The following is a 23,309-nucleotide window of genomic DNA, read 5'->3' on the forward strand; positions in this document are numbered from 1 at the left end:
TGATTTTGAAAGGATGTGGGCCAAGATCTTTTCGCAAAATTCGCCACAACGACGTCATAGGTATGCCCAGTGCTTGAGAACGACGTGTTTTTGGTCTTCCTCGATGCGCTAGCGGCAGCAATATTTTCGCCACTGCCGACACTTCTTTGTCTCACTGGCACGGGAATATTTTATGCCGTGCCTGTGAATTCAAATTTTTTCACTAGACGCTCAATTGTTGATCTGACAGGATGATTATGACCACCATAAATTGGACGTAGCGCTCTTAAAGTTGAGGTCACTGACTCCGATTTCCCTGATGAAATGGTAAACCTTACGGAAGAGAAATGTCAAAAGAGCTGGAAAACATAAGGCGTCGTTTGCTGTCCCTATCGGACTATTTTTGTAGTGCACTATTGAAAAAGTTTATATATACTAGCGGACGAATCATACCACTGTTGGTCGTTTCCGTTTAGATATAATATTTTTGCTTGAATCTCGATTCGCATATTTTCAATGTATTTAGATTTATTTCATGGTAATTTTTAAGTCAATATTTCTAATATTTTAATACTAATAGTGATTCTCTTGTCCGGATGGAAAAAATTCTGTTACTCAGATATCACAAATCGTTTTAGACGATTTGACTTATGTGATACGCTTCACAGATACATTTTTGGTAACATAAAAGGGTATTGAAAGATCTTTCATCTTGATTTTGATCAGCCAGTTTGTATGGCAGCTATATGTTATAGTGATCCGATATCAGCGGTTCTGACAAACAAGCAGACATGAGGAGAGCAGGGCGTGTGCAAAGTTTCAGGTCAATATCTCAAAACTAGTAAGTGAATTAGTTAGCAGAGATACTGAGGGACAAACGAACATGGCTAACCTAGAGTATTGAAGATTATGGCTCTGTGTAAGTTCTAGTTCAAACCGGGACAACATGACGCCAAAAAAAAACAAATAACTTTTAGTTACAAGCTTGAGATTAATTTTTTTCAATCCGGTATTTGGAATTAAAAATAAATAAATTTTTAAATATTAAAAAATAAATAAACAAAAATAAAAAAGTAATAATTTAAATGTTAATTTAATTAATTTTTAATGCATTATTTGCAAGCTCTGGCTGTAACTAACCCATATTCTAACGTGATTTCTTTTATTTCCATGGATTTTATAAATATCGTGAGAATTCCATAAGCCTACATGTTTAACGAACGAAAATCAGAGTAAATAACTGTGAATTGTTTGAAAAGCCACTATCTCGAAAGTGTTCAGCAAATAAAGTACTTAGAATACAACTTTGCATATGAAACCAAACATTTTTTTAATAGTTCAAAAATATTTCCACTGCAAATGACCCACTTGAGCCTAACCGCAGAGATTGTAATAACATCCAAACTCCATTAAAAATGTAAAGAACCACAATTATGCCAACACGAATCATATGCTGTTGCCACTTGCTTCATTGCCTCGCTTGTCAACATGCACTTTGCCAAAAGAATAGAAAAACGTCAATGCCTTTGCAATGATAATCGCCGATAGTTATGCCTGACCTTTTCAACAACTGGAGTGCACCGATTAAATAAAGTATGTATAACACGTGAAGAGGCTATCGGCGACGACATTTTTTATTCACATGGGCTAAGCGTGAATAACATGAAACGCTAGTCGGCGTTGAAGACGCGCAGCAAGAGCCATAAAAACGAAAACGAGACAAGATCGATTGTTGTTTCTACCATAAATGGACGTTTGCGCGCTGCACTTACTTTGAAGGTCAAATGGCATAATAGAATGCATTTGACGTTTGTTCATTGGGGATATAATATTTGCTGGTACCATTTTGCATGTGACAGAGGCAAAACCATTCGAGCTTCAATTAAACTATATTTTCTTTCCAATACAATTTTCATCACTTTTCCACAAATATATTATAACTCATATTGACCTTCATTCTTCCTCTCTTTCTTGCCAACAGCCAGTAACGTGCACGCACAGTCACAACAGAAACGTTCATCGCGCATCACGAGCTCTCGCAGCTTCGGCACCAACGTCAAAGCGTCCGCCTCGAATGGCATTAATTTCGACTGTCCCGAAGAGTTCGGCTACTACCCGCACCCGACCGATTGCACACAGTACTATGTGTGTGTATTCGGCGGTGCCTTGCTCGAGAGCTGCACCGGTGGACTGATGTACTCGCACGAGCTGCAGACCTGTGACTGGCCACGCAATGTGGGTTGTGAAGTTGTGGACAGCGGTGCCGTGTCCCTTGGCAACACCGGCAACGGTGGCGGCACTCGTGCAGGCAAGCAACAACAGCAGCAGTCTATTAATAGTCAGCATGTGCCAAGTCGTATAAGATTCGGTTCGGCCTTTAGCAGCCCAGCGGCGACCACACAACCACCGAAGGCGACAGTGCCACCACAATATCATCGTCAGCCACCACAGGTTATACAGGCGCAGGTGCAGTCTTTGCCACAGCATGCGGGTACAGTGATCGGAACACGTGGCCAACCGAAGCCATTCGATACACAAGAGGATATAGCCAAGGTGAGTGTGCGTGAAGAAACTTAGTGGAAGCAGCTGCTTCTCTTTTGTTTGAAATAGCAATCAGTGATATTTTTCAAATACTTCCTACAGCTTTACGCCGACGCGCATGAGACGCTGCCACCCGTCGAGGAGGAGGAGAGCGATCGACAGCAACGCGTTTACCGTGGCCAGCCGAGCACAGTGAGTCAGGTGCAGCGCGACCGCGATGGCATTATACACCAGGCAAGCATCAATGCCATACCGAATCATGGCAAGATCGGCTCGTACACCTTCGGCTCTCAATTTAGGTAAGTGGTCGTCATAAGCTCACTAACAGTCGCTTCCGCTTCTTAGCCGAACTAAAACGTATTGAACTGAACTCATCTATCATTTAATTGAATGCGCTTTTTATACGAATTTAATGCTTTATCTTCTCTTAATTGCTATTTTCAAATTAATCGAACATTCGAAACTACTCAAAAACCAATTTACAATATCGCAAATGAAATATTCTCATCTCAAAACTGCATTTACTATTGCACAACGACTCCGAACGACGACGAAACCCAAATCCGAAAAACGTTTACCGTTATAATACTTATGACTGCAAAATTGATAACTTCATTCGCCTACAACTGGAAACCGTTACAGCCCTAAACACATTGACCTCAACTTACACAGCAATGATCTTGATATCGAACAGTTACTAGAAGAAAACGACTTAAGTAGCTTTGACTTGGAGGCTTACGGACGTATAAGCCGAGACTTGAACTCGGAAGAAACTGCGCATAAGCGCGTCAAACGTGACTTGAATCCATCAAGCAACGAGGACTCAAAAATCGTATTCAACACTGGCGAGATTTTAAAGACTGATGAGCATCCAAAGACATTAGGCGAGCCACGCGTACTGAAATACAATACCGGTGAAATTTTAAAGACTGAAGAAAACCAAAAAACGTTGGAGAGATCAAGAGACACTGGATACTTAAACACGGACGAAATACTTCCGGAAACTATATTAAACCCAAAACCAAATGAGCACAAAGAAACAGCCGAACATGCACAGATAGAAGCCGCTAGCAACCAAGCCTCAGAAGCAAACGTACATGAGGAGCTAATGCAAGCCAATTTGGAGCCTGAAGACAATATGCACGATTCTGTGATGGAAATAGTAGCAAAAATATTGGAAGAACTGAAGGGTGGTGGAAAGCTAGTGGATAAAACGTTGGATTCGAGTGGCACTGTAGCGCAGTTGGATCAAGCGGATGGTGTGCGCTCTGAAGCCGCGACCAGCAGCAAGCGCATTGATGAACCCTACATTGCGATCGACGCCGGCGCGACCAATCCAATACCTGATTCGGCTGCAGACCCTATAATGGAGACCTTAAACAGCATAGCAGATCTACTCGATATGGATTACGATGGCGACACCAATGACACCGCAACCGCCGAGGCACGTCAGCGTGGTACACGCCAATTGCGCCAGTTTTTCAATGGACGCTCGCGGTTTCAAATACAAAATGTGCCAGGCACACATTACCGCTCCATTGATGGCGTTGCATACCAGCAACAACCGCAACAATCGAGTTTCAGTTTCGGTTCATATAACCCGTTCTTGTCACCGCCAACAACCTCAGCCAACTATAACCAACTGAGTCCGGGCTATCAAGTGTATCCACAGCAACAACAGCGTCCACAAACCTTTGGTGGACAGAAACAAAAATTCACCTATACAGCTGCACTGAATCCACCACTGCCACCACCACCAACACGCATAGAGGATGACTTCCGTCCAATGGCGGCTAACTACTATCACACCACTTCCACACTCCGCCCATCGACTTTATCAGCCAGACGTCCAAATCTCTTTAACAACCCCGAATTGATCCCCTACATATTGCAGTCACTGCGCGAGTACCAAGAGCAGCGCAAAAAGATGCAACAAGAGAATTTCCAATATTTCCATTTAGATAATCAGCCCGGCTCGGAATCGGAGACGACTGGTGCATTGCCACATGTTAGCACGACGGTGGCGCAAACGCCTTATTTTCAGTCCACCAGAGCACCGACTAAAGTCACACCCAACTCACATTATGCGCAATTCAGCACCGTTGGTGGATTTTACAACAACAAGCCAAGCAGTCCGCAGCAAGAAGATGTGCACAACTTCAAGTCCACCGCGAAGTATCCCACGAAACTTGTCTCGCAATACAGCATCATCGACAACTATATACCCACGACGACAGAAAATAACTACTTCAACTACAATATTGTGGGAAATCAGAAGATTAAAAACTACTTCAGCACAAGTAAACCTGCAATTTATGAGAGCTCCTTTCAGTCGGGCGCCGTACCTCGTTACACCACACCTTCACCACCAACCTCGAATATTGACATAGTCTCAGCGCCTAATTTAGCGAATTTCCACGCGCCAACAACGACGAACATACCTAAGTATAATACTTTCTCGAAATATCCCGAAGGCCTCGCGTTCGCCAGTAATTCTTCGCAGTTTCCAGAGTCCTATCAGGTCTTCAGCAAAGTACGCACGACCACCATGCCGCCAAGAGTGAAAACTGCGCGGCCCACTACCTCAACGTTCAGCAACGTAAACGCTCCTCAGCCCTCCCGAAAGCCCACTTTGTCACTGCAATTTAATGTGCCGGAGTTTGTGGCCAGTCTGCAATCGTCCGATTTGGCCAATATGAACCCGCAAGTGGTGAATATGATCAAATATTTTAAGCAACTAAATACACCAGTGTCCACACGTAAGCCAATCGCGGCGAATGTACCTACCAGTCAGGTGAAAAGGCCCATCGAACAGTATGAAGAGCAAATAGAGGCAACCACCGAGCAAAATCGGCCACGCCCGACAGTACCAACCACTAAGCGACCGACAAAGGGTTACGAGGACTTCCTCAAGAGCATACCCAATCAAGCGCACAAGTTCAATTTGCACAGCGTTCAACAGCCTAAGCCGTACACGTCCACCACTACGTCCGCGCCCGATTACTATGATGAATACGAAGAGGAAGAGGAACCGATCGGCACGGATACAGATGACGACATAATGCCGCCTTCTCAAATGCCACCATATATGCCAATGTCTGAGACCATGGCACCACCGCGACCACAATTTATGCCGCCCGCAGTCACGACGACTGTTAGCCCACACTTGAAACCCAGCTTCCAGACGGGCTACATCGAAGCCACAACCACGCGTAGGCCCTTCGGCGATACGCAATTTCAGCAATTCTACCAAACAACAAACAATCAGGCCAACAAACAGAACAACCAAATACCGTCGTTTATAAACTTCCCGAGCGATATCTTTCAGGAGTTCAAACAGCGCTTGCCCCCGAAACCACAACAAGGCACGACGGCACCGACTTTGACACACAGCAACAATAACAATATACATTTGACGACCACCAAGACAACCACGACGCCTACGCCGCGTACAACAACAAGTAGCACAACCACCACGATGACGACAACAACAACGACACCACAACGTACGCGCTACACGGTGCGTCCGAATCGTCATCGCGGCCAGAGTAAGTGGCAAAGCAACAACAGCAATGCCAACAAGGAGCTGAACAACATCGAACCGAACAGCAACAACGACATCAACAAAAGCAACAAAACCGATTTCGCTGCACAAAACTTTCGCAAACGACCCGCAGCCACGCCGACGTCCTCAGCACTGGGTTCGCTGCAGCTGAACGTCAACATGCACCTGGACATGGCGGACGGTGGACAAAGGTACACTTGTTGAAAGTCTACAAGAGACATACTATTTGTTTTTGTGTACGATTTGTTGCGTTTGCAAGCAATGCGCTTGTTGCGTGCGAAACTTTGTTGTTGCGTGTTTGAAGCCACAACAACACTAGACAGGTTGACAAATGCTCTACGTATTTTCAAGTGTAAGACTGGCAGGGTGGCAAGTGTGTGGGGTCAAGCACGTAGACTCCGATTGTGAGCTCGCCTGCTTGACTCCTTAAGGCACTTGGCGCCCTCTAGCGGTCGTCAACAGTTTTTAAGTGATTCCAGCGACTCCCAAAGCATACGCACACTCAACCAACACTACCGATTGTAAATGATGTGTAAATAACTGTTTATACTTATACTTATACTTACTTACTTACTTACTATTTACGGTGCAACCGGCGGTTTTGTTGCAGAGCCAACGTTCCACCTACCTAGGTGCATATTACCACATACCACTAAATGTCACTAATACCAAACTGTACATACAAACGGTTTTACACCCTTACCAAAGTACCGTGCATCCGGCAAGCCAACCCAAAAACAAAAACTAAAAATGTTATGTTAAAACGTGCGAGTTCAACCGATCAACTGGACTTAGTATGGACCCAGTACGCAGTACTTTGTACCGTTACCCAATTATATAACGTTACTTGCACTCATCCTCTTGTCTATACTGTAAATCATTCTGTACTATAACTGTATATTTTCACTATGCATGCTCCAAACTATTTATATCCACCAACACCCTTAATCCTCCTACTCTTGACATCCGGCCATCTCACACCACTTTCACCGACTAACCTAGCTGTGCAGCTCTCCACTTGTTCTTAGTTGTTATTGTTTTAACTAATCCTAAAATAATCTATTTCTTTTCGTTCTCATATTCTCTTTTGTAAATATATACATACATATATATTTATGTATACATATATATCTATATCAAACGAAAAATAAAATATATATGCATTTAAACCACCCTCATGTTTGTATACTTGTCCTACTACAACAACAACCAAACAAATCAATTATTACATAACACCGTTTGGTAACTGTAAATATACATACATATATACATATATACATATATATCAATAACGATTAACTGCTAATCCATCAATCCACAAACCGAAACAAAAACAAATTCATGGTGGCGCAATCGACAATCAATCGAAACAAAACAAAAACACAAACCAAAAACAAAAACATACCCGAAAATGCATTAAACTCATCGCAGACCCGACTCTGCATCGCCATCATCACCACAATCACCAGCGCCGGCCAGTCACTATGTACAGCAACAACGTCCGCCGACTGCCGTGATTGTGGAGGCGATACCATCCATACAAAGTCAGAATCAGAATCAGAATCCCACACAAAATCAAAATCAGAATCAGAATCACAATCAGAATTTGGCCAATCGTAATTACTATAACACATCGGCTTTGTTAAATCACGCGGGTTATGAGTCACAAGCAAACATACATCAACATCAATTGCATCAACAGCAACAGGCTGAACAGCAACAGCAAATTGCGTTGCAACATCAACAACAACATCAGCAACAGCAACAACAACAGCAACAGCAGCAACAACAACAAGCACCGCAACAAAGCAATCAGGAGCAAAGCTCCTACGAACAATATTACTCAGTTTATGATGATGATCTTGATTTGTATAGGGATATAGAGTACCAGCAGCAGCAGCAACAGCAGCAGGAGCAACAACAGCAACAGTATCAGCCACAGCCACAGCAGCCGGTGCGTCAACAACCCGTCCAACAATCGACCTATCGTCCATTGGAAATTCTAACAACACCCGCCCCCCAAGTGCCCCTACGAGAGACTTATCAGCCACAAGAGAAGCCAACGTATAACAATCAACAGTCATTGATCTATAATACCGACTATGACGAGGATCTTATTGCACAGGTAAGTGTAACGGCACTATTAACGAAAGAAAGAGAAAAGAAATTTTTTTATAGAACTTAGTACGGAAAGGGAACCTTGCAATATCCGCGTTTCCAAGCTAAATCGATCTATAAATACAATGTTGACTAAAAAATCGACAATAGACCATCTAGCGTATTTATAATTTCGGATGAATGCCTTTGAACATTTGAAGTTCCTTTCAAGACCTGTGAAAACAGTATAGATAGAGATAGAGAGAGTGAGAAAAAGAAAGAGTGATGTGTGTGTTTAAAACTTGAACCCTTAAATTAAATTATTAACCCGGCTTCTCTTGCCATTTGTGGTTCACATTTTTATGTTTTCTAACACCTGGGCCAACAAGTTTTAAACTGTCTCTCAAAGCTTAATAATTGGAAAAATGTGTTCTTGTGTTTTCTTCAAAAAATGGTTTCAAAACCCTAAAATACTTCAGACGACCCTATTTGAGTAAGATTGATATTTTTAGCTCGAAGACCGTCGTATAGCCATAAATCGCCTTGATCCAGTTACAAATTTATTGAAACGGCTAATACCAATTCCAGACGAATTGCCTGGTTCATAGAAGGTATGACAGCCGAGATGCTTCAACCTTCTTCTTCTTTTACCTTACTGACGTAGACACCGTTAACGATACGATATACCAAGTGCAGCCAGGTTCTTCTCCCCTTGATTTCTTTAACAGAGTGGAGGTCTTCCTCTGCTTTCTCCAGCGGGTAATGCGTCAAATACTTTCAGAGCTGGAGTGTTTCCATCCATTCGGACGACATGACCAAGCCTACGTAGTCGCTGTCTCTTAATTCCCTGAACTATTTCAATGTCGTCGTATAACTCGTATAGCCCATCGTTCCATCGAACGCGATATTCGCCGTTGCCAATACGCAAAGGACAATATATCTCCCGCAGAACTTTTATCTCGAAAACTTGTAACGTCGACTCATCAGATGTTGTCATCGACCATGCCTCTGCACCATATAGCAGGACAGGAATACTGAGTGACTTATAGAGTTTGGTCTTTGTTCATCGAGAGAAGACTTTATCCGAGGCTGTTGTTTTCTTTGCTTTGGGTTCGTTTTTGACGTAGCGGATCCCAACTCACCTCACTTGCGTGAAATTCTACACATGACTCCATCCTCCAACCATACTCCAGCGAAAGTTGAACAGTGAAGGAGAAAGCGTCTTTATATCCCCACCTCACCCTCATCTATGCAACTTTGACAATTTCCGTCCCCCAAAATCGGTGGCCTCATTTTATGAGTCCGGATAGGAAAGTACCCAGCTGGAAGTCCTATCAACACTTGCTAATCTCGAGCGAGGTCCATAGGTCTAGCGCCAGAATGCAAGAGGACAAGGAAAAACCATCTCGCTTTCATCATGATGGAATTTGGACTAGGGAACGCTTTCGTCTAATGAGCTTTTTTAGTTCCCAGCGTTTCCACTATGACAAGGCACTCAAACAAGTCTTATATGGTAGTAACTAATTGTCCAATGAGGTGAAACCTTTCTTGAATAGCTTTGAGCGCACTATCAACGAGCTCAAGACCTGTGTAGCGGCTCATTTCAAAGCTTTGAAAAATAGATTTCCACTTTTCAACTATTTTTAACTTTACTTTCCAAATACTTTCTCCTCACAACAATATATTTTTCTTCCTACAGATCGAACAGGATAATGTGTATGATCAGCCGACACGTCCACCAACGCGGTAAGTACAGTAAAGCTTTCGTGCACAAATCAATCACCACCAACAACAACTAATAACCAAAAGAACGGCATTAAACTTTTTTGTTTCTTAACCAAAGCATTTAATTTATGATTAACCATTTAACCGACTTACAAATCGAGAGCTGCCTGCCATAAACATACATAAATTACGTACAAACATAAGCCTATAGTATTACCGTTATAAAAGAATATTACGCAATTATGTATGAGTACAGCCAAACCCCCATAACGTTTGAGATTTATACATAACACATACATGTGTGATTATCTAACCAGCCAAGGCATAAGAATCATTTGGTACCGTTATATTTAACATATCAAACAAAAACGAAAAAAATTCCCGCAGGTAAAGTCTAAAGCGGCTTTAAGCCCGCTCTCATAACTGTCCTGGGGTATTATTTTAGCAGGATGCATCATATATACACACACACATACATATTTACGACTCACACATAGTACACACACATAACACAAACACCACCACGCCTGCACCAGCACACGCTCATACACAAGCACCGAAAGAACATGCATTCGCATTTGTGAAGCTCGAAATTTGTTTTTGTTGATATTTTTTAAATTGAATTTTCTAAATTGTCCACTTTATTGCAACAACAAACATCCAACCGTTCCAACATTGCTACTTTACGCTTACGTTCTATACAAACAAAACACACGCACGTACAAAAAACCAAAAACAAACAGTGAGCGCGTCACCATTGCAACATTACCAACACCAACAACGTCACACCCACCGCGCCAGCCGGTCAGCAATGTGCGCAACGTCTACGCCCAGCCGCCGACCGCCGTCGATGATGCACCGCTATATGAATCGGCTTACGACAACAGCGCCGAGCTGTATGACGATGTGCCCGCATACGAGCTGGTTACCGATCGTGCGGTGTACGAGCAGCCCCGACGCTTCACCACCTATGCGCCGAAGTTGGTTGCCACACAAGATGTCGACGAGTACAATGTGATCGGCACGACACGCTACGATGCGGATTTCAAGAAAGTATTCAACCCGACCGCCACGGACTACGTTGAACCACCGACGAGTAGAGTGGTCACGGCACCAACGCGCCGCGGCAATGCCGATTCGACGACACTCGCACACCGCCGTCAGCCGACAACAGCTGTAACAACAACGCCGGCGCCGAGAACAACACCGCGCACGACAACCGCGCCGAGGACGACCACAACAGCGACGACGCGCGCTACACAAATTGCGCGCACCACACAGCCGGCAACAACCACAGCGAAGTCGTTAAGGTATAGTCTCTGACACGCTAAACGCGTTAATTTCACGCTCATCCATGCTATGCGAAAATCTCTTGCGGAACGCATTCATTCGAAAGCTCGAAGGTTCCAATCATTATTTAACTGCGTTTGGTCATTGCGTGATTTTTGGCTTTACTTTATGTTAATTTGCTAATTGGATTAATTGAATTGTTGAAAGCACCCAACCACCCACTCTTCATCAGCAGCTGGCAATCACCAAGCTACCAACACATACTACATACATACATACCTTTTTATACTACATATAGCGCTTACTCATACAAACAAACATTCATACAATTAGTAGCCGTTATAAGCATTGATATTTTACGCGCTCTTCTTCTGCATTCTGTGGTTCTCTCGTTTAATCCGCCTCCACTGTCGTTTTACTTACATCCGAAGGTGCATACATATATACACTCACATTATATTATATAATATATAACATCATTTTCCACACTTTGCTTAGCAGTCTGTAGTGTCGAAGTGTTTCATAAGTTCATCGAAATATGAACTTATGAAGCACTCGGTCGCAAACGTCTCACACTTGAAAGAGTTGAGTTTGAAGATTTCCTCATAACTGGTATGCCCATAAAGTTTAGTTTCAATCATACGAGACAGAGTTAAGCTGGACATTTTCACGTTAGTATTTTTCCAATTTATGTCTGAAAAACGTGTCTACTTCAGAATGAGAAGTACGATTTTGTCATGAATTATATATCAATATTAGTCCCAACTAAGCTTAGCTTTAAGTGTATAATGCCGTCCAAACTAATACTGTATCACATATTATATGGTTCTTCACCTCGCGTCTGAATTTACTATGGTGACCGAAGTTTAGCTAAACCACGAAATGAAAGTTGATCCATACAAAGCAACAACGCCTTCCTTAGCATTCAATTCTTCTTCCAAAAAATTAAAATTTATTCTATATTCGCTACTTTTGACCAATGCCTTCCGACCAGTCGCCAGGATGAAACTGGCACTATGCACACAATTCATATTGTACGCTAGAGTACACCTCTTTCGAGACCACGCCCTTACAGCATTGCCTACGTACTCAACCCTTAACTCCGGCTGCTGTAGCTTGTTTTTGAACCTGCGGGACCGCCCTTAAGCACTACTTCGCTGGACCAAGCTGGGCAATAAATGCCTCTCCGCTACCTTTCTTTCATATTGAGTTCTCAGAGCACTATTGCGGCCCACTCTTTGATTTTAGCATACACCAGCTCTGATCGCAGCATGTAACTCACTATGCTGTTGTCGGGCGTCAGCCTTTCGTTTGTTTGTTTTCTATGGTGATTCTGTTCACTACATACCTCGAGCAGGAGAAAAACATGTGATCTGAGTTTCCTGCGGCATTTCCGCAGAAGGAACATTGTGTTTGGTCATCGTGGCCAAATTTGTGCAGGTATTCGCAGAATCAGCCATGGCCTAATAAGAACTGCGTTAAGTAGAGCTCTGTCTCACCGTGTTGTCTGTCAATCCAAACCTGTACATTCTTAATTAGCATATATGTCCACCATACTTTATCTGCCGCATCCCATTGCTTTTGTCACTCATCGAGACTTGTCTTTCTCTCCTTTTTGCGTTCGTCGGCCGTTAGGCGCCTATTCAAGGGTTTTATTTTACAGTAGACTCTACTTAACTCAGAGGCCAATATATCCGGTGGCATAAGACCAGATTTGAAAGCAATCGCTTCGCGCGACATCGTTCTAAGTGCACAGACAACTGTAAGGGCACAGCCTTTGCCTTACTGACATATGTTCTTTGACGCAGGGCTGTCCACATATCGGAACTGTGTATTGACTAACTTTAGCTAGCAGTGCTCTCCTTCTTTGGCTTGGGCCACCAATGTTTGCCATGATTCTCGACAGTGCTGCAGTTAATGGAGCCGCCTTACCACAAGCTTTTTCAATATGAGCCTTGAAATTGAACCTCGTATCGCTCATAATGCCAAGGTACCTCAATGAATTTTGCTTCCAACGTTATAGCCATCAATGTTCAAATTGACCGTTTGTGGCCACTGTGTTTTCACCAGCTGCAACTTAGTTCTTGTAAGCCAGTCTTTCATTTTCGCCATGGTCTTATTGCTTATGTTCTGTATCTGAAAAAGTTCCTTAGCTGCGATCGTTACGGCAATGTCTTCCGTATAGCGGATCTGCCTTTTTGGCACATTCCATAGTAATGGACCTAGTACGTAGTTTTGTGGTACTTCACCTGTCACCATGTAGATTTTTGGACCTGTATCGGTATCGTACAGCAGTAGTCTGTCAGATAAATAGCCGCTAATTGCCCTTAGCAGATACTCCGGGGTGTTTCTTGCCTCTAATGCCCTCAGTATATCTGGCCAGTATGCCAAGTTGAAGATCGATTAGCTGTAAATCTAAGAAAATGTGTGTCACCAAGGCAGGTACACAAATATTTAAAAGAAATTTTTGCAAAGAGTAGTATTTTCCACATCTAGCTACTTTCTTCACCCTTTAACCGTTATTGAATTTTGTCGTTCAATGTCGCAAACTACTTTAACAGTTACTCCTGTTAAGATACTACGTTATTTACACAGTAGAATTTAACGGTATTTTGCACCAGATTCAGTACATCAATCACCTTGCCACCACCAACAAGAATAAACCAAAAAAATAACAACAAATCAAGTAGTAATAACGCATCAATCAATCAAAATATAAACAATTCTAAAACGTTGAACGCCTACCGCCAAACAACTGACGAACAACCGCCACAGCCACCACCACTACTACTACTACTACCATCACAAGCACCACTACTCCAAATACCAAATTTAAATGTACAACAAAAACACTAACATTAACCGAAAATGTGGATTTCTCCTACAGATCTAAAACGCATGCAAACAAATACCAAAAGAACCAACGTTCACAAGTCAATTCCCAAAAACCTTCCGCCATCAACACACCATCTACATCTTCCCACACACCAATACAAAGAAAACCAACAACATTACCACACACAACAACAACCATTACACCAATATCCCAATCGTTTTCCAGTTCTCAGTACGTCGATTCCGACGAAACCTTTGTCACAGTTGTCGCCAAGTCCCACAGTTACCCCAAACCCAACCCAAATGCGCAACAAAACCAAAATCCACCACAAACAGCACACTCGACACACTCACAATCAACACCGGTCTATTTACGGACAGTGGCCGACACAGAGACCGTATCGGACGCAAGTCAGAACGTTCAGGTGCAGACGTCGGAACCCTTCAGCAGCGCGGGGCGCTCGCTGGAGTCAAGCACCGCTAAAAGATCGAAATTTTTAGCGGCCATCGACAATGTGGAAGACTATACAGAGGGGCCACGTAGCAATTCAGTGCGTGTGATTGGCGCAAAAAATCTCTCAAATGCCAAATATTCAGCTAATGAAAACGCCTACAATAGTAACAGGCAACGGGAGGGGTACTATGGTAAAAATTCTAACGAGGAACCGCAGCAGCAGCGCTTGGGTAATTTTGAAAAGCCGAAAAGTAGACTCCAAAGCTATATTGTTTCTGATATTGCGCCACAGAGTTTTAAACCTGTTCCGACAGTGAAAGTAGAGTCACCGCCATCTTCAGAACGCGTGCCGAGTTTAGAGCTCACAAATGATGAGAGCTCCGCAGCCAGTACAACCTCAACCTTGCGTTATCCCACAAATATTGTTTTTGAACCGAAACCTTTCAAGTATAATTTGCAAACCGGTTCAAATGGTTTCAGTTTGCGCGCACAAAACGCGGACGAAGCGGAGGGACCCATCTACGAGCGTAGACCCAATGTGGCAGCGCAGAAACTTACGACAACAAGCCGAGCAATTGTTACTCCCGTCACAAGCACGGCCGCAGCGAGTGCACCGGCGCAGAAATCCCCCTTTTATGACTCCTCATACGAGGATGATATCGTCCCAACCACCTATGCTCCGCCCTTGCGTAGCGCATGGCGTCTGGGTCGTACTAGTGACAGGCCCTTGCAACATATCGTTTTGGAAACTGATTTGGAGAACGATCATGTCTATAGCTCGGGTAGCGAGCAAAGTGTGGTAACAGCTCTGAAGGATACGAGCACTGCACGCCCTGCCACAAGTACTAGTACCACAACGACGAGTACAACACCACGTACTACTACAACTACCACAACAACTACTACTACCACAACCACTACGACAACTGCAGCCCCTCCACCGACAACCACCTTTGTTTTCTCTACTACCGAGCGCGCTGCTCAGAGCTACACACCGCGCACGCTCGCATTTAAAGATAACCTAATTAAAACCACCGGAACTCCGGCTCAGCGCTTTGTCTCGCCCTACAAAAGTCTGGAAACGATACTCCAAGAAAAGGAAGATCGTTATACAGGTTTCAATGGACTACGTAGCACGGTCAAGCCACGCTACACCAGCCCAACCACTCCTACAACATTTACACAGAGCACTAGTGCCAAGCCTGTACGCAGCTATTTTCTCATCACAACTCCTCAACGCAACCTCACTGACTCCATTCTGTCTACCGCGTCGACAGCTATGCGAAATTTCAGTGTAAGTGATACCGTACTCAACACCTTTTCTAACACACCGCTCAGAGCTTCAACGACCACAACAACCACCACCGCAGTGCCAGTAACAGAGGCCACAACCGAGACTACAACACCCACTACCATGTCGACAGTCATTGTTACCTCGCCCATACGCGTCTCTCAGGCACTTTCGTATCAAAATCTACTAAAACTAGATCATAGCTCACTTAATTCAGAAACCCCTCGTCCGCGCGGACGCTCTAGGTATTCTGCAGCTACGGTAAACGCTGTCGACGAACCCACAACTTATACGCCGCGCGGTCGTTATTCTGGCACTAACGCTCAAGAGTCCGTGACGAGTTCACCACTGGAAGCCTATCCACAAAGAAGAAAACAACAACGCGCACGTATCGTGGGCGTTCAAGGTCAACGAAATACGCTTGGAGCAAGCTCACTGAAAACTCGTGAAAAGTACGAAAATTATAAGGCGGAGAAGAAGCAACAGCAGGCTGCTGCAAACACATATGGGCAATCGGCACAGAAGACAGTGAATCACAAACCCATTGAAAATGAATCCACCATAGATGATGGTCCACGCGCTGAAGCTTTGGTACGACAACCCATCGATGGGAAACAAGACAACAGTATCGAATCTGCGGTGAGCGCCAGCTCATCAGCCTCCACAGAACAACAGGTTGGCGAGATCAAGGAGCGTCCACCAAAGTATTTGTTCTCAAACAAGTACCGTCAGCAGACGAAGGATCGTACCTTGGCAGAAAGCCTACAGAATGCTGGTTACATCACATCCAGCACAAGTCGTACGAGATACGACCCCTCTTCAGTGTTGGAACAACTTCAGCTCTTCCTTGCAGGCGACAGTGACGAAAGTAGTGCCCAACAGTTCGTGGATGATTTTTCAGAGCGCGAAATAAGTGCTGCAGTGAAAGAAATCAAAAATTTGTACACCACACCACGGGCTAAGCTCACAACAACGCCAACAACCAGCAGCACTTCGACAACTACTTCCACAACAACAACAACGACGACGACAACGACTCATAGACCACCGACCACCACAACAACCACAACGCTACGTCCGACCACTACGGCTACGCCGCCTACTGCTGCGTATCGTACCACAACTACAACAAACACTACACCAACCACAAGCGCAACCGCAACAGTTGCGTCCAATCGTTCCCCTACACAAAACACTTATACACAAACCAAACACCACACATCTCCTACATCAAGATCCACCACCGACAGCACAACGTCCTCCTCCCAAACGCCCGCCTCCCTCGCAACTGCCAGCAGCACGCCAGCGAGCACTGTCAAGTCCCTGCTAACGCCAATGCGTGCTTCAAGAGTCAATAACGCCATCAAGTCGTCGATTGCCGCTGCCGCTTACTCCGCACCTTCTTCGCCCTCCGCTCCCAACTCCAACTCTAACTCCGCCTCGGCCACGGCCTCTGCCTCGCCGGCATCCGCCAACGCGGCCAGAGGTAACAGTATTAAGGCCAGTGCTTACGCCACGAACGCCGGTGCAGCGGTCAAGTGCGCAGACACCACATCGAATGCCAAGTGCAACGAAATTCCCTCGAGGTACTTAACCAACAACAACAGCAACTACAATTTTACATACATCTATATATATACTATATAAGGCTCACAGTTATTTACTATCCCACTTAAATTTTTATTTTCTTTGAGTATTTGTTTGACGCGTCAAAAGGCGCTGAGAAGTAAAAACAAACTTTCAGACACACTCTGGCAACTGCCAGGGTTGCCAGGTGCTTTAGTTACCTTAAAACTATGCAAAATTAGTTAGAGTCAACATATCCATAGTCTACTGTAGCGTATGTAGTTGTTAGTTGTTCAATTTCCCTTGCAAATTTGATTTGACAAGAAATCAATTATTTTCGATTATTTTTCGTTTTGGTGTACGCTGAATAATTAAAGAGATTTTCAAAAATGTAAACTTAGTAACTTCACTATAGAATTTTAGTTAATTTTTTTCTCACATAATTTTATCGAAAAGGTGGTGGTTAGTTGACATTATTTCTAAGTTTTTAATTTTTTATGAGTTTCTTTGTAAAAGTACAGCTATTAATTTTCACTACTAAATTCTTAGTAGCTGGAGCACTGTATTGGGCCAATACAAACTCTCTACTTCTCTTAATGTATTGTTTCGTAACTATTGAGAACCGAAAATGTTTTTGTTTGTTTAACCAATTGCACTTACTAGTTAGCTTTCTGCACCACTTTACCACCTAATCGATCCATTTAAAACTTTTTCCAGTTCCACTTTTCTGTATAGAAAAGACAAATATCGAATTTACAGTTTATTTTAGAGGATTATCTTATTTTAAAAGTTGCTTCTTCGGAGCTTTTGGAGTTTAATTTCAGGCTTTCGAAGTTTAAAATTATAACGGTATTTCAAAATTTATAAAATCATAAAAAGTCATGCCCAACGCGAGTTTCGAATTTAAACGAAAAAAGTTTTCGGCTCCTCCAACAAGCCGAAGTCTCCGTAAGCTTTCACGACAAGAAAAAGCTACTTAAAAGCTAGCAGCTTTTTAAGGCGGCTTAAAAAGCTCTAAAACAAAGACGATAGTTTTCGAAGCTTTCGGAGTATAATTTCAGATTTTCGAAGTTTAAAATTATAACGGTGTTTCAAACTTTCTAAAATCATAAAAAGTCGTTCCCAACGCGAGTTTCCAACTCAAACGGAAAAAATTGTCTGCTCCTCCGACGAGCCGAAGCCTTTTAAGACGGCTTAGAAAGCTCTAAAACACAGAGGATATTTTTTTAAATTAAATACGTTTTTTATCTGCGAAATAATGCAGCTTTTTAAGGCGGGCGAGTTTCCAACTCAAACGAAAATAGTTTTTGTCTCCTCCAACAAGCCAAAGCCTTCGTAAGCTTTCACGACAAGAAAAAGCTAGTTAAAAGCTAAAAGCTTTTTAAGGCTCTAAAATACAGTCGATAATTTTTTAAATTAAATACGTTTTTTACTTGCAACGTTAATGAGTTCTTAAAGCACCTAATAGAAGACGACTTAAAAAGCTCGCCTGCATTTATAGCCCAGCCAAAAGCTTTCGACACTTTTGAATACAACTCTGCAGTGTTTTACACCGAATATGCTTCGAGTTCTAAGGCCACCTTTTACGAATAATCATAATTGAGAAAGAATTAGATGTCAGAGCTTTTAAGCTCATTGAGTTATTCATTGTTTGATTTCGACATGGCAGCTCGTGATTGCAAAATTAAATTATTTGCGCGAAATAATTTTTAATTCACGATTTTTTCGATTAAAGTATGATGAGTTAGTTGAATCACATTAGCGAACAGTGTGCAATTTTGACAAAATAGTTTATAAATTCTTGAGTTCTTTATGAATTATTTATTCAGCGTACATGTAAAACATAAAACTCTAAATAAAGTATTTCTATTAGTTAGTCATATATATTTCTACCCAAATTCTACCCACATTTCGTTCTTTAACAAAACTGAACTTCCAACTTTTAGTCGACCACTTCACCCTGAGCGCGTTTGAGCGAAATCCCCAAAATAAATTTCTGTCTTTAACTTTTACAAACTGCAACTAATGTGCCCTGAGTATGTGTCTTTCAGTTGGCAAGCGCTAAAAATGTATAGCAAAAATCTGTAAAAATACCGTTAATTCTACTGCTTGTTTTACTCAACCACACTCCCCACTCAATCCCCTCCTTTCATGCCCCCTCTGCCACCTAACGCCAATGCAACTGCAAACACTATCGAATTGAATTGACTAAACACTCTTTCTTTGCAGCAAGTTTTGAAAATAAGAAGAAGAAAAAGAAGAAGAAGAATAAGATGATGAAAATATAAACAAACAATTCATCTTTTCGGTTCTCACTAAGCTTCTGCAGCATTGCGACGCTATTTTCAGCTTGTAAATTTTGTAAAAACCCATTGCTTGTTGTAGCTGTTGTAATTTTGCCTACCCGCGACTAACACATGCCAACATTTTGTAAATAATTTCACGTTACTAACACTGTCCATTAACTGTACTGTATATTTGTTGTTGCTACTAACCGTTTACAGTAAAGCATTGCCACGTGTAAAATTGGTTTCTCCCGGAGTTTGACTATGTAAATTTATTGAACTTTGTGCCTAACCGTGTATGTATGTATATAAATGTTAGTGTGTGTGCTGTGCGTCTGCGCCATGCTTAGTTCGCCTGTTTAGTGTTTAGTGTAGCTGTGTGTGTCTGCATTGGCCACACTGGTAATTGCTTCGCAGCAAAGTAGTTAACCGTTAACTTTTATTGCCTCTGTTATGCAAAACCGAAACGAGCACATCGTTACAAACCAATACATATATATATATGTGTATGTGTATGTTTTATATATACTTGTGCTATCGTATCTACCTCCAACAACAACCACAAACAACAAGTAATTAACCATGGATGTTGCTAACATTACACAATTCAATTAAATTTTTACATAGAACAAATTCGAATAACAATCGTAATCGCGGTAGCTCCTCCTACGGCGGCCAGGAACGTGACACGCCCACAGCAGTGACCAGCAACCGCGGCACGCATCCACCGTAAGTATAATATATACCCAAGACAACTCCATCTCTATCATTTTCACTAACCACTTCCACCACTTAGACGCACACGTCCGACCTTGAAGCCCTCCGGCACGATTGTCTCGAAGGCGCAGGAGTTCGTCGATATCTACAGATATCCACCCACCCGTCCCGAACCGCTCTACCCACAACCGACGCCGGACAAGACAGCTGCCAAGTGCCGCAAGGACGTTTGCCTGCTGCCCGATTGTGCCTGCGGTGGCAAAGACATTCCCGGTAAGTAAGCCTCACTTTTTGAAAAGTCAAAAAAGAATTGCAGCACTTGTGCACACTAAAGTGCAAAATATTTAACGCCGCAATCAAATTTTCATACATTTAAATACACTCACTTAAAATACACTGTGTAACAAACATTTACGAAAATATACGATGCTCGTTCACAACACAAATTAGGCGGTTTGAGTGTCGATGAGGTGCCACAAATGGTGCTGATCACTTTCGACGACGCGATCAGCATACTGAATATCGATATCTTCGCAGAGCTCTTCAACAATAAGTCCCGCTACAATCCCAATGGCTGCCCGTTGCGCGCCACCTTCTATGTCTCGCACGAGTGGACCGATTATGGCATGGTGCAAGATCTCTATGCGGTTGGACATGAAATGGCTTCGCACTCCGTCTCGTAAGTTGCGCGCATCGGAGCTTTTGCGAGCTTTAAAGCTCAAAGTACTACATGTATATTTATGAAATATGCTATACATACTTATATATAGTATAAGCGTTCATTTTGTGGCCGAGCATGTGGTGCCCCTCACTCCTGTCGTTTCTTCCAAGTTTTCTACCCAGCGGTCAAGCGTTATTCATCCACTATAAATAAATTGGGTTCGAAAGCGCCATTTCTATACTGTCATTTGTGCTCGAGAATGTTTAGTTTTTTTTTTATTTTATTTTATTAATTTTTTTATTTACACATACCAACTATCTATTTGTTTCATGCCACTTTTTATTTAATTTGTTTTCTTTTTTATTTTATTTTATTCCACGCCATAATTTGTGTTTTTATTTTACAAATCATCCGAACATACCAATCTATGGTGACATTTCGTCAACTTCTACTCCTACTCTTTACACATAATGCATATAATTGTGTCGCGGACCCGCTCGCCTCTCCCTCATCTCATGCAAAAACCATGTATTCACGAAAAATGCACACGCGTGCGCCGCCACAGGCGATTTACCGGTCGAGACAGTGCCGCAAATAGTGCTAATCACCTTCGACGATTCAGTGAACGATCTGAATAAGCAACTGTACACCGATCTGTTCGAAAAGGGGCGTGTCAATCCGAATGGCTGCCCCATAACGGCAACCTTCTACGTATCACACGAGTGGACCGACTACAGCCAAGTGCAAAATTTGTATGCCGAAGGGCATGAGATGGCCTCCCACACCGTATCGTAAGTAGAGCAAAAGCAACAACAAAATATAATGTACACGGCACAGCAATAAGAGTGTGGCAGCACTTACATACATATGTAGCATAAATTGACACACACACACACACATTAATGAACAAAAACAATGCAAAAGTTGACGCCTAAAAGCAAAGGACAACTGGACCATTTTTGTGAAAGCACTTTTTGAGTAGTACAACAGAAGCGCACAAGTGCATTTAGCAGTTTTCCAGTAACACACATCTATTGCATAAAAAACACCCTGTTTTCTTGTATATAAAGCAACAGTTTTATAACTCACATACACACATATGTTTTAGTAAATAATTTCCTCACATAATTAAGTATAATTTATACAAACAAGGCTTTATTATAATTATGCTTGGTAATGGGTGACCGCTTTCCACTGCTACAGTGAAGACATAAAATAATCGTAATTTAATAAGAAAAATATAAGATTTAAAATGAGATTTTTAAAACTAAAACTAAAATTTTTCTTTAAATTATTTACATGAATAAAAACAAAAGCAAAAAAATAAAAATAAATTAATTAAAAAAAATTATTTTTGAAAAAAAACGTAGTTCTGATATTTTTTAATTTTGAAAAAATTAATTCTGATTTTTTTTTAATTATATTAAAAATGTAATTAAAATTTGTTTCAAAAATATTTATAAAAACATTGAAAAAATATAACATTTCGTTATTATTTTTCCAAAATTAATCAAATAATTTTATAAAAATTATGTCCATAAATAAAAAAAAAGCTAAAAATTAAATAAAAATTAATTTTGATTTTTTTCTCAATTATAGCAAAAAACCATTAAAAAAATTTTCAAAAATGTTTATGAAAGTATTGAAAAAATTATTTTAAAAATATAAAGTTTAATTTTATTTTTCCAAAACTTCTTTCTATTAAGTGTTCGACTTCGTTTTGCTAAAAGTATTGTTAAAACAATAATTATATACGCTTAAATTAAGAGTTTTAATAACATTTTTTTAGTATTTAATTCAATAAAATATTATTATTTACTTTTTTTATTTTTTAAACAAAAAACTTATTTTTTACTTCTACAATTCTCCAAACATTTTTATTTCGAACTCAGTTCTGTTTAGAATAGCTAATATTTTTATATAAATTTAATAACAATACTTAATACAAGCTTTCTTCTAACAACTTACTTATATAATGCATTAGAGCGGGTCGATTTTTTTTTGTGTAAAACCGCATTTGCCGGAAATGTTCTACGGATCATGCTGAACAACTTTGTCTCAGAGACTATGGGTCTAAAATCTATAAAACTCGAAAGCTGAATAATCGGTTGTGTAGGAGATATGTGATATAGTTGACCGATCTGACCGATTCCAACAAATGATAAGTATAATATAAAAATGCACCTATGTGTTAAATTTCATTTGAATATCTCAAAAACTAGCGAACAAATTTTTACGAACCCTAAAAAGCTTCACCTTAAAAATCGCTGGTTCAAAACCAGTTGGAGACCCTTAGCCGCATC

General features: G+C 41.7%; 1 protein-coding gene across 1 annotated transcript in view; it reads left to right on the plus strand.

Moving 5' to 3' along the window:
* Positions 1-23,309, plus strand: part of LOC120768353 (uncharacterized threonine-rich GPI-anchored glycoprotein PJ4664.02) — a 158,560-nt gene that overhangs the window by 133,060 nt on the left and 2,191 nt on the right. Inside the window, exons 3-10 of the mRNA XM_040095008.1 lie at positions 1,961-2,532; positions 2,623-2,819; positions 7,517-8,210; positions 9,882-9,928; positions 14,085-17,363; positions 20,256-20,357; positions 20,425-20,618; positions 20,796-21,024. Of these exons, the coding sequence (XP_039950942.1) occupies positions 1,961-2,532; positions 2,623-2,819; positions 7,517-8,210; positions 9,882-9,928; positions 14,085-17,363; positions 20,256-20,357; positions 20,425-20,618; positions 20,796-21,024 (5,314 nt within the window). The remainder of the gene's footprint in view (positions 1-1,960; positions 2,533-2,622; positions 2,820-7,516; positions 8,211-9,881; positions 9,929-14,084; positions 17,364-20,255; positions 20,358-20,424; positions 20,619-20,795; positions 21,025-23,309) is intronic.

Source organism: Bactrocera tryoni, chromosome 2 (assembly GCF_016617805.1).
Source record: "Bactrocera tryoni isolate S06 chromosome 2, CSIRO_BtryS06_freeze2, whole genome shotgun sequence".
Lineage (NCBI taxonomy): Eukaryota > Metazoa > Arthropoda > Insecta > Diptera > Tephritidae > Bactrocera > Bactrocera tryoni.